This window comes from Acanthisitta chloris, unplaced genomic scaffold, assembly GCF_000695815.1.
Source record: "Acanthisitta chloris isolate BGI_N310 unplaced genomic scaffold, ASM69581v1 scaffold13808, whole genome shotgun sequence".
NCBI lineage: Eukaryota > Metazoa > Chordata > Aves > Passeriformes > Acanthisittidae > Acanthisitta > Acanthisitta chloris.
In genome coordinates, this window is record NW_008687662.1 from 1 (window position 1) to 10,162 (window position 10,162).

General features: G+C 45.0%; 2 protein-coding genes across 2 annotated transcripts in view; one reads left to right on the forward strand and one right to left on the reverse strand.

The window, feature by feature from the left end:
- Positions 1–487: 487 nt before the first annotated feature.
- SF3B6 (splicing factor 3b, subunit 6, 14kDa) lies at positions 488–3,368 on the forward strand (the record flags this gene model as incomplete). Its single annotated transcript, XM_009080704.1, has 3 exons — positions 488–606; positions 2,567–2,705; positions 3,198–3,368. Coding segments are annotated over 3 exons (348 nt in total), but the record flags the coding sequence as incomplete, so codon positions are not given.
- Positions 3,369–8,725: 5,357 nt separating this feature from the next.
- Positions 8,726–10,162, reverse strand: part of FKBP1B (FK506 binding protein 1B, 12.6 kDa) — a gene marked incomplete at its 5' end in the record, with an annotated part of 43,657 nt that continues 42,220 nt past the window's right edge. Inside the window, one exon of the mRNA XM_009080705.1 lies at positions 8,726–9,422. Coding sequence (XP_009078953.1) covers positions 9,294–9,422 — 129 coding nt within the window. The remainder of the gene's footprint in view (positions 9,423–10,162) is intronic.

Here is a 10,162-nt window from a genome sequence, read left to right on the forward strand (position 1 = left end):
ACAAGTGCTATGAGGAGAGGCTCAGGGCTGGGGGGTTACCCTGGAGGAGAGGGAGGTCTTATCGCTCTCTGCGACTACCTGAGAGGAGGTTGTGGCTAGGGGGGGTGGGGAGGACGAGAGGTGCCCCAAGGGAGGTTCAGGTCGGACATTAGGAATTTATTCACGGAAAGTGTGATACGACACTGGAATGCACTGCCCAGGGAGGTGGAGTCACTGTTCATGGGGGTGTTTAAGGACAAACTGGATATGGCACTCAGTGCTATGCTCTAGTTGACATGGGGGTGTTAGGTAGTAGGTTGGATTCGGTGATCTCACAGGTCTTTTCCAACCTTAATGATTCTGTGATTCTTTGATCTTTAAGGTCCCTTCCAACCCCGACCACTCCGTGATTCACTGACTCTGTGATTTAGCTCTTAAGCTGCAGTTTTTCAGGTTTGGAGTTTGTTGTTCTCTGTGTCTAACACACCATGTGTCCTTCCTGCCTCAGATCCGGCTCCCGCCAGAGGTGAACCGGATCCTGTACATCAGGAACCTGCCCTACAAGATCACTGCTGAGGAGATGTATGACATCTTTGGGAAGTACGGGCCCATCCGGCAGATCAGAGTGTGAGTATTGCCGTTTTCCTGGGAATGTTCAGGGCTTCACGTGCTCCGGGGTCAGTGTCCTTCCTGCAGTGGGTGGCAGCTGGGATCCACAGCTGGAAGGGTTCAGAGCCAGTGGCAGTGTCCCGGGTACCAGGGGTGGGTGTGACAGTGTTGCTCCAAGGGGTGAATTTGTTAGGAAATGGTTTTGCTGGGGGATAGGGTGACACAGCTCAAGTGTGATGTGAACTTGGGGAAGCTGGTAAAAGAGGAAACACTCACTCTCTAGACTCACTCTCTTAAGTAAGACTGAAATTGAGCTGAGCTTTTGCCTTGACTCAAGGTGAAAATAAGAAAGGCAGAAGCTGAATGCAACCAGTTTTCCTGTTTAATGAGCATTAGATAATGGGAAAGCAGAGATGTTGATGTTGCTGCTGGACCTGTGGACTAGAGACAAATAGCAGCAGAAACCCCTGTGTGTCAGAGATAGGATGTCCTGAGCCATACAGGGTCTGGAGAGTGGAGGTGGGACTGTCACTTGTAAAATGCATCCAGGCTGGATGTGTGTGCAGTACCTCTGAGGTTCTGGTTAGCACAAACACTGAAGGCCTGAGTTCTGGTGTTCCCTGTTATCCCTAGTACTGCCTGAGTCACCACAGAATGGTTTGGGTTGGAAGGGACCCTAAAGATCATCCAGTTCCAACCCCCCTGCCATGGGCAGGGACACCTTCCACTAGACTAGGTTGTTCCAAGCCCTAGCCAACTTGGCCTTGAACGCTTCCAGGGATGGGGCAGCCACAGCTTCTCTGTGCAACCTATTTGATTGTTATAAAGTGAATTTTACAGACAGAGTTGCCCTAATAGACCACAAGGACAGGGACACATGCTGCTGGTGCTGTGCTGGAATGTGCAGCTGGACAGACCCTTCTGCTGGGAAGCGCAGCTGACGTGACTGGAAAAGTGGCTCGAGGGGCAGTGTAAATACTGCCTGGCTAAATAGATGGAATGCTTTCCTAATGAGCATAAAGGAGAGCTAATACTTAAGGCCTCTGAAACTGTGTGTGATGGAACCAGCCTTACAGTGGGACGTAAGGAATTGGGACATATCAGGGAGCTTTCCACTGGAGCAATGCACTGGTGTTTGTGTCCAGCAGTTTGTTCAGAACTACTAATCCATGTTGCTTCCCACAGAAATCCCAACGTCAACACAAGACAAGACATAACATGGAAGTCCCTTTGTAATGACTTTTGTGCTTTGTGCAGTTTTTATCCCATTCTCCACCTCACACATCCCAGTGTGGATACATGTGATACCACTTGTCCTTAAGAGTTCTCAGAAGTGAACCCCTTAGAGACAGTAGTTCTGGTTACTGAGTCTCTAACTGTGTTTTAGCTGAGCCCTTTGGGATCTGTAAACTCTGCAACCTCTCCAAGCTTGTTACTGTTATGTGCCCAGACATGTGTCCTGTCCCTCAGGCAAAGGCAGTGGAATTGGTGCTCCAGTGGGTGATGGCTGTGCCTCTGCAGTAGCCTTGCACCAGCAGGGCAGTTCTGACTCTCTCAAATTGACTTTGTGATATGCCAGGAGCCCTATTCCAGCCTAGGGACACATCTGATCCAGACAGCCACTAACTGACAGCCAGGTCTTGTAATATTAAATAAAACAAGCTAATTGCTGTAATAAAAACTTAAATTGTTTCCAGACACATGACAACTCCTGACAAACAGCTTCTGATAGTTGTTGTGGAGAGGTGCATTTCCCTTAAGGAGCATAATGCTGCACAATTTCCTGTTGTTTCTGGCTCTGAGCTGTAAGTGGAGGTTGGTGTGGAAAGCAGAGATGTAGCTTAGAAAAAATAACAAACTGGTTTTTGGTGCAGTTGCATTAGTTAATCGAATCTCAGTCACAGTGAAATAACAGATAGACTGATAAAACTATTTCTTATTCATTTTATTTAACATTCAAACTGATCTTGCTCTGCAGTGGAAACACTCCTGAGACCAGAGGAACAGCCTATGTGGTCTATGAAGACATCTTTGATGCCAAAAACGCGTGTGATCACCTGTCAGGATTCAACGTGTGCAACAGATATCTCGTTGTGCTGTACTATAATGCAAACAGGGTATGTGCACCAGGGTGTCTGTTACCTGTGAGCAGGGATAGCATGGAAAACCAAACCCAAAATCAGGTGGTGAAGACAGTGGCTTGGGGATATTTAAGAAATAAATCCAAACTGGTAGAGGGAGTGGATTGGATACAGGGTCAGGATTTGATGTTGGTGATTTTTGTGCAAAGCAAGTACCTTTGGGCCAAGGATGTGGGAAAGATGTTTGTGGTGAGTGTACTCTGGAGGGAGCAGGGGCCTCACAACTGCACAGCTGCAGCAGGATGTGAGGTCTTAGTTACAGGTAAAAAGTCTCCAGTTCTTGGTGTTCTCCCTGTCACTGGTGGTGTCCAGGGCCCTGTGGTATTCTTTGAGGGTGAGACTCCAACAGCTTTGTACGTGTGTGTGATGGTCATGTAGTTCATAGTGATGCTGGTTGCAGATAGTTGGAAATAACTTGTCATAAAATGAGAGATGCTTTTCTCACATCTTTTATTTTCCTAATTACAGGCATTCCAAAAGATGGACACAAAGAAGAAAGAGGAACAGCTTAAGCTTCTCAAGGAAAAATACGGAATTAACACAGACCCCCCAAAATAAACTGATCTTTTTGGATAGCTGTTTTCAAGCCCTGCTGTTGAGTTCTTGACCTAAACACAGGAATTCTCAACAAAGTGTAACTTTTTTTCTTAAAAATTTGATAAGCTGAGATACGAATCTTTAGATCTTCACATTAGAATTAAATAAATGTAAAACACAGGAAGAAGTGCTTTGAGATTAAATCCCTCCAATGCTGTGAGGGTGACCTGGTAGATGCTGCATTGACCTGCCCCTAGCAGGACCTTTCAGGATGGGACTATGCAGGTTCCGTGTTTTACAGATCAAAGCAAGCACCAGGCAATGTTTATAACAAAGTTTCTGTAACAAGCTGTAGAAGATGAACAGCCTTTTCAAAGGATCCAGCTGATAGGTGACTCCAGTCAAGATGTCTTGTTCTCAGTGGTGCCAACACTGATCAGATGCAGTGGAACACCCTTGCTCTCATGGTGTACCTTTGGGCTGAGCTCTCATGGTGTACCACAGGGCTGAGCTGAGCTGAGCTGAGGGTGTACCAAGTTTGTCCTGAGGACTTGATGTGACTGGAGAACTGACCAACACGAGACAATAGGTGAAGATTTTAATTTTGACACCTACAGTTTTTGACACCAAGTTTTCTACTTGGTGTGTTAGAACTGGGATACATTTTCTGTACATATGTTTTTAGGTGTAGCATCTGGTGGAGGAAAAACAAATTTACATTTTTTAGCTCTTTTTTTTCAGCACTTATGTCCTGTATATCAAAATGAGTGTGGTATACAGTGTGCATAACCAGTATCTTTTGGAATTAGGAAAGAATAACCTCCACCTCTGTTCTGAACCAGCTGGAAGTTGTGTGAACACAGGTAGTATCCTGCCTCAGGAGGAGTTATTTCTATGGATGTGATGTTCTACTCCCTGACCAGACAGCTTCCAAGCCAGTGCAGAACCTGGGCAGGTGCAAACATACTTTGCCTGAGGATTTGTAATTTAATTTTGTTTTTCAGTGCATTGTATTGTCATAAAGGAACATTCCCATTTTCTGATCCTCAGATTTTTGTTGGAATCTGTCACTTCAGAAGCATGCTGTTCTTGTGTCCCTTTGGTAAAAAAATAAATGCCTACATATTTTGCTTTACTTCATCAAGGCTTGCTGCATGCTGTGCTACCTGTTCTTTTAGAAGGGAAGTCTTTCAACACCTGAATGTGATGCAGGCAGGAACTGTAGCACATCCATTACCACATGTACAGGAATGTTCCTGTGTGTCCATGGGTGATGGGGAGAGTGCCCAGCTGGACCAGCTCTCACCTGGAGGAGGTCCCTGGCAGGCCAGTTGTGTGCTGTGCACCTTATTTCTCTGGGCAGGGAAGAGCATGAACGGTGGTGGTGATGCTCTGAGCTGGATATGGAAGAGAGAGCCTCAGTGGGTTGGGTGTGAGTTCAGCTTTGGGTGAGCACTCAAGAGTCCCATCCTGTGCCTGACCAGGAAACATCCCACTGGGGTAGGTCTGTCCTGCCTTCTCTGGCAGACAGGCATTTGGGATGTGAGCAGGAGCCATATTCAGTGTGTGCAGTAAAAAGCCTTTTCTCACTATGTGACTCCTACATCTGTGTCCTTCCCTTAAAATGTGTTTTGCAGCAAGAAGCCTTGCATGCCATAGTAATTCATCCATGGGGTTGGGAACAGGGATGGGAGGCTTGGAGCCCATTAGCTGGGGCTGCACCTCTAGGCTACAGAAACCCAAGGCTGCAGTGATGTCCTTGCCAGCTCTCCCTCCTGCCCAGCCCAGACATGACATGCAAAGCCCCCGTGACCTGCTGTTGCTGTTCCCAGGTGAGCTGTCACTCCCCCACTGCCAGCTTGGTTTTTGGGTCTTGCCCACCAGAATAACAGAAACCCAAGTTCCTGAGGCAAAAACCAGCTTGCCTTAACCGTGCTTAAAGGAATGAAGTCCTCCTGGAAGGCTTGCTTCTAAGTGAACATCCCTAGCTTTTTAAGGGTTACAAACCACCCCCAAATACATGTCTAATATACATGTATATACATAATATGCCATGCATATACATATATGGATATTAGCAGATCCCTTGTAGTAACAGGAACTGGAGGTGCTTGTTACTATGCTGGATTTATGCTTCTAATTAATACCAATAAACACTGATAATAAATACCAGAGTGCCAGTGATGGTGCTGCCAGCCTTGTTTAAAATCGTATGCAAATACCGCATTGCTTCTGTCAATAGCAGAGAGCCTGGTGCTTGCACTGCAGTGTCTGTTTTGATGAGGATTTGATGCTGTTTGAAAAACATATATAAAAAGCAATTCTTTAGGGTAATAAGATTAATAAAAATTCCTTCAATGAATCCTCAAGATCAGCAGCTTTTGATTTCTCTGAGAGCTCAGCTGCTGCCTTTCATTAAATATTCTATTTCATACTTTCTCTTCCAGTGCCTGTTCAGGGCTTTGAGTGTCCCTGCACATGTAAAATGAAATAATAATTTGTACCTGCAAGACAGAGGGAATGGGAATGGAATGCCCGGAGGATTGTTTTGATGAGATCTGCTCAAGATTTTGTTTGAAATGTAATATCAAAGGACAGGGAAATGAGTTCAGTTCTGTGAATGGCAGAGGGGGCAGCGAATAAGGCAGAGGTTACCAGCCTTGCACTGGTTTTGTGTGTGCTCACTTCCTACTTAATTTTTCAGGAAGTAGGGCATGAAATTAAGCCTGGAAGGTCGTTCTTTTTTTCCCATTGATGCTGTTTAGAAACTAGTAACAAGAGCATATCTGATTACACAGGCAATGACAGTAAATTTTTTCCAATCTATTATATAGTGGTAATAATTATATGTACTGTGTTGATCGATGATACAATTAAATAAATTAACGCATTTGCAGTCGAATAAAGAGCTGAAGATTACATTTCCTTGAAGACTTAATTTCCCTAAGTATCACAAAGCACAATTAGTTTTCCTTTCAGATTTTTTTTTAATGAAATTGGCATGAAAAATGTAATAATCTCAGCTTCCAACCAAGGTCTCCACAGAGAACGGGTGATGAGGGAGAGCTTCATCAGCCAGCTGTAATAAGGATTTTATGGAGTCAGTGATGGCTGGTTGTACTGCTGAGGGCAAGAGGGAAGTGCACAGCAGCAGCTCTGCACACAGAGGTGATAAGACAGAGTCTAATCAGCTTTTAGAGCCCAGCAGGAACGTGCTTTCCCTGGTAAGAAACCTGGCGGGAGCAGAAGGGCAGAGCCATGCCCTGCCTATTGCCCCAGCTGCAGCAGAAACTCCCAAACAGCAGGATCAAGAGACTGTGGAGGGAACATACAACCATTCCAGGCATGCTTAGCCAACCCTTCCCTGTCAGGGCATTCAGGAAAGGGCCGAAATCAGACACTGCTCTCTGGTGAGACTCACCTGGAGTCCTGTGTTCAGTGTTGGGGTCCCCAGCACAGGAAGGACCAGTTGAAGCAAGTCTAGAGGTGGGACAGCAAGTTAGAGGGATGAAGCACCTCTCCTGTGAGGAAAGGCTGAGAGAATTGGGATTGTCCAGCCTGGAAAAGAGAAGACTTTGGGATGACCTAATTCCAGCTTTCCAGTACCTGAAGGGAGCCTACAGGGAAGATGGAGAGACTATTTCCAAGGGCCTGGAGTGACAGGACAAGGGGGAATGGCTTCTAACTGATAGAGAGCGGGTTTAGATTAGATATTAGGAATAAATTCTTTACTGTGAGGGTGGTGAGGCACCGGCACAGGTTGCCCAGAGAAGCTGTGGATGCCCCCCCCCTGGAGGTGTTCAAGGCCTGGTTGGATGTGGCTTGGAGCAACCTGAACTAGTGGAAGGTGCCTCTGTCCATGGCAGGGGATTGGAACAAGATGATGTTCAAGGTCGCTTCCAACCCAAACCATTCTGTGTACTCTGATTTTTTTTCTTTTTAATGAGCAGCTAACTTAAACTGGGCTGTTGGTAGGAGCAGCTTAGACCAATGTGGTGAATCAGCCTGTGTGTGACAGGCACAACAGGGCTGCATTACCTTTAACCAAAACACCTACAGGAGCTCATTTCTGCAGCTGCTGCAGCCAGATCACAGCAGCCACGATCTGTGATCCAGGGCTGAAATGAAGGACAGCAACACAGACTGGGGCAGTGGCAAAGGAGAATTGGCCCTTTTAGAAAGAATTTGGGAAAGCTGGTGGACATCAGACCTGGCAGGTCCAATTCCCTATTTATTAATGGGAAATCAGCTGTCCTAAATAAAAGAACTATTAGTGAAATGGAGTGTGGCCTAGCTGCTGCAGTGATCCTAGATTCCCATCAAAAAAAAAAGGTTCTGAGAAGTCTTTGCTTTCTTTATGAAGAGCAAGAAAACAATTTACTCCACTTGATGCATAACAGCTTGTAAGAGAAGGATTTATGGGCTTATTAATTAACAAGCTCAAATGCAGCTTTGTGAGTAAGATGAACATCTGGAGAAAAAAGAGCATGAGTTGTGGTCACTGGCCAGATCACCAGTCTTGCTTCTCTGTGCTCCTTTTCTCTCTCATCTCCAGGAGGTGTCAGCTGGAGACACTTCTGTAGCTTTGCCTGTGTCTGCTTATGCTTGGTGTGTTCTCCTTAGCCTTAGCCTTACACAAGAAAACAGCACAGCTGTTTGCCGGAAATACTCCCATCAAAAAATCCATTAGTTGAAAACTATGCAAATAGTTTACAGTCAAGTTAAATAAAAGTAACATCATGACTCAGTGATGCTCTGGTTTTTTTATAGCAATTGAGAAAAATGAGCCTAAAGGAGAGAAATCAGGCAAAATAACAAAGCAAAATAACAGCACAGAGGCAGCTTTGCTGATCAGGTCATGCTCCTAAATCCAGGTAAATGACAGTCTACACATCTTCCTGTCTCTGGGGGAGGAACCAGCATTTCATGAGTTCATATAACCAGCAAATGAAATAAATACTGCTCAGTGTTGAGTGCCTGAGGCCTGGCATGAGGACTCTGCAAGCAGCCTAAAAACACCCCATGTGTTCAGTGACCACATCATCCCACAGCTGAGGTGTTTTGGAAGGTGGATGCACTCTTGTAGCCTTCCCCAGCCACAGTAGAAAAATTGTTACTAGTTTTACTGTTGTAAAGGTATAGAATGAGACCAGCACTGCATGTCTTTGACAAAGAGAACTTTCCATCTCTTCAGCAGCCAAATTTTGGCCAGAGTTGAATGGCCACAGGCAGGGCAGGGGAAATGGAGAGTCAGGAAACCTCTTTGTTCCAGCAGCTGTTACTTGCATGATTCAGATACACTGTGCCATCTCTAACAGAAGCAGTGCATGGAGTTAAGTGTATCTCATATAAGAAGAGAAATAATTAACAAGAAATGGATTAATGACTGTTTGAAGAACTTCTCAATACAGTAAAAAGCATTCTGGTGGCCAGAGGAGAAAAACAGAAAATACAAACTGTAAAGTATCAAGATTTTATTGAGTTTTTTTATATATACTTACAATTCTTAAATGAGACAGTATTTTTTAAAACAGCAGCAAGCAGAACGTACAAGTTGAGAAAAGTGGCAGCGCAGGTAACTCTGTTTGGCTAATGCCCATTCATGTACAAGGTGTACATTGGATTTGCTTTTTTGAGCACCTTTTGTGGTTTTTATTTTTCTTGGTTTAAGTGTACAGTAAGGCAGTGGTTTTTCAATAAGGAATATATATATATTTATATTTATATATATTTTCAATCATCACTGTGAATTCTTCGTACATGCAAATTAAATAAAATGTACAACTTGAAAAGGTAACACCGGCAGAGGTTTTTCCTCAAAGCAAAGCTTCTAATAAAAGGCAAATACGGACACCACACAGATAAAAAAGAGGTGGAAGGCATAAGAAACCAAGCGGCAGGCACTATTGACAGGACAGCTCGAGCAGGGAAGTTTGGGATTCCAGTGAAGATTTCTCCCACCGCTGGCAAGGCAAGGAAGAACGGATGGTTATTAACAGATGTCTCCAGCCAACTCCATTGGAAGGTTCACTCTAACCTGAGAAGCTCCACATCAAAGAGGAGTGTAGCATTGGGAGGGATGACCCCAGGGTGGCCTGTGGCTCCATAGGCCATCTCAGGTGTGCAGGTCAACTTTGCTCTTTGTCCTAAGCTCATCTGGGTTTTGGATGTCAGAGAAAGGAAAAGAGAAGACAAAAACAATGGTATGAGGAGGAAAACAAAGGAAAAATCACTACCTGGCAAATTTACAGAATCAGGAAGAGGGGGTCATCAGAGTCACGGAATTGTTTAAGTTGGAAAAGACCTTCAAGATTATTTGGTAGGGCATGAGTTGGAACTAGATGATCCTGAAGGTCCCTTCCAATCCAGGCCACTCTGATTCTCTGAGTCCAACTGGTTCAGCTTCAAGCTGAAACTGCCATAAACAGCTCAGATATGGGGCTTCTGGGGTCTAAATTCTGCAGAGTGCAGGGTACATGGAACACTATCAGCAGGCACTGGGAAAAGGCCCTCAGTAACAGATAGGAGTGGAGCTCTATTCCTGGGGGATAAGTGCCCAAACACAGCTATGTTCAGCACTTATTTCCCTAAACTCATCCCAAGCCCGAGGACAGACATCTCACACTGTTTATCCTGGCAGAGAGCCCTTGCCCTTGGGATGGACAGGAATGCTGACTTCCCTCACTCCAGGCTAGCCCTGAAGCTAACAGTGCTCTGTTAACAGAGATACTGTGTATTGAGAATCAAATCCCTGCTCTTCCAACAGAGGATTCCGGAGCATTCTCAAACTGCTATTCATTCACTGGCCAAGAAACAACCCCTCATTGAAGTAGTGATTTTCACTTGGATCTCTCTCCCAAGATTTTGCACATCACTGGACTACAGATCATGTGATA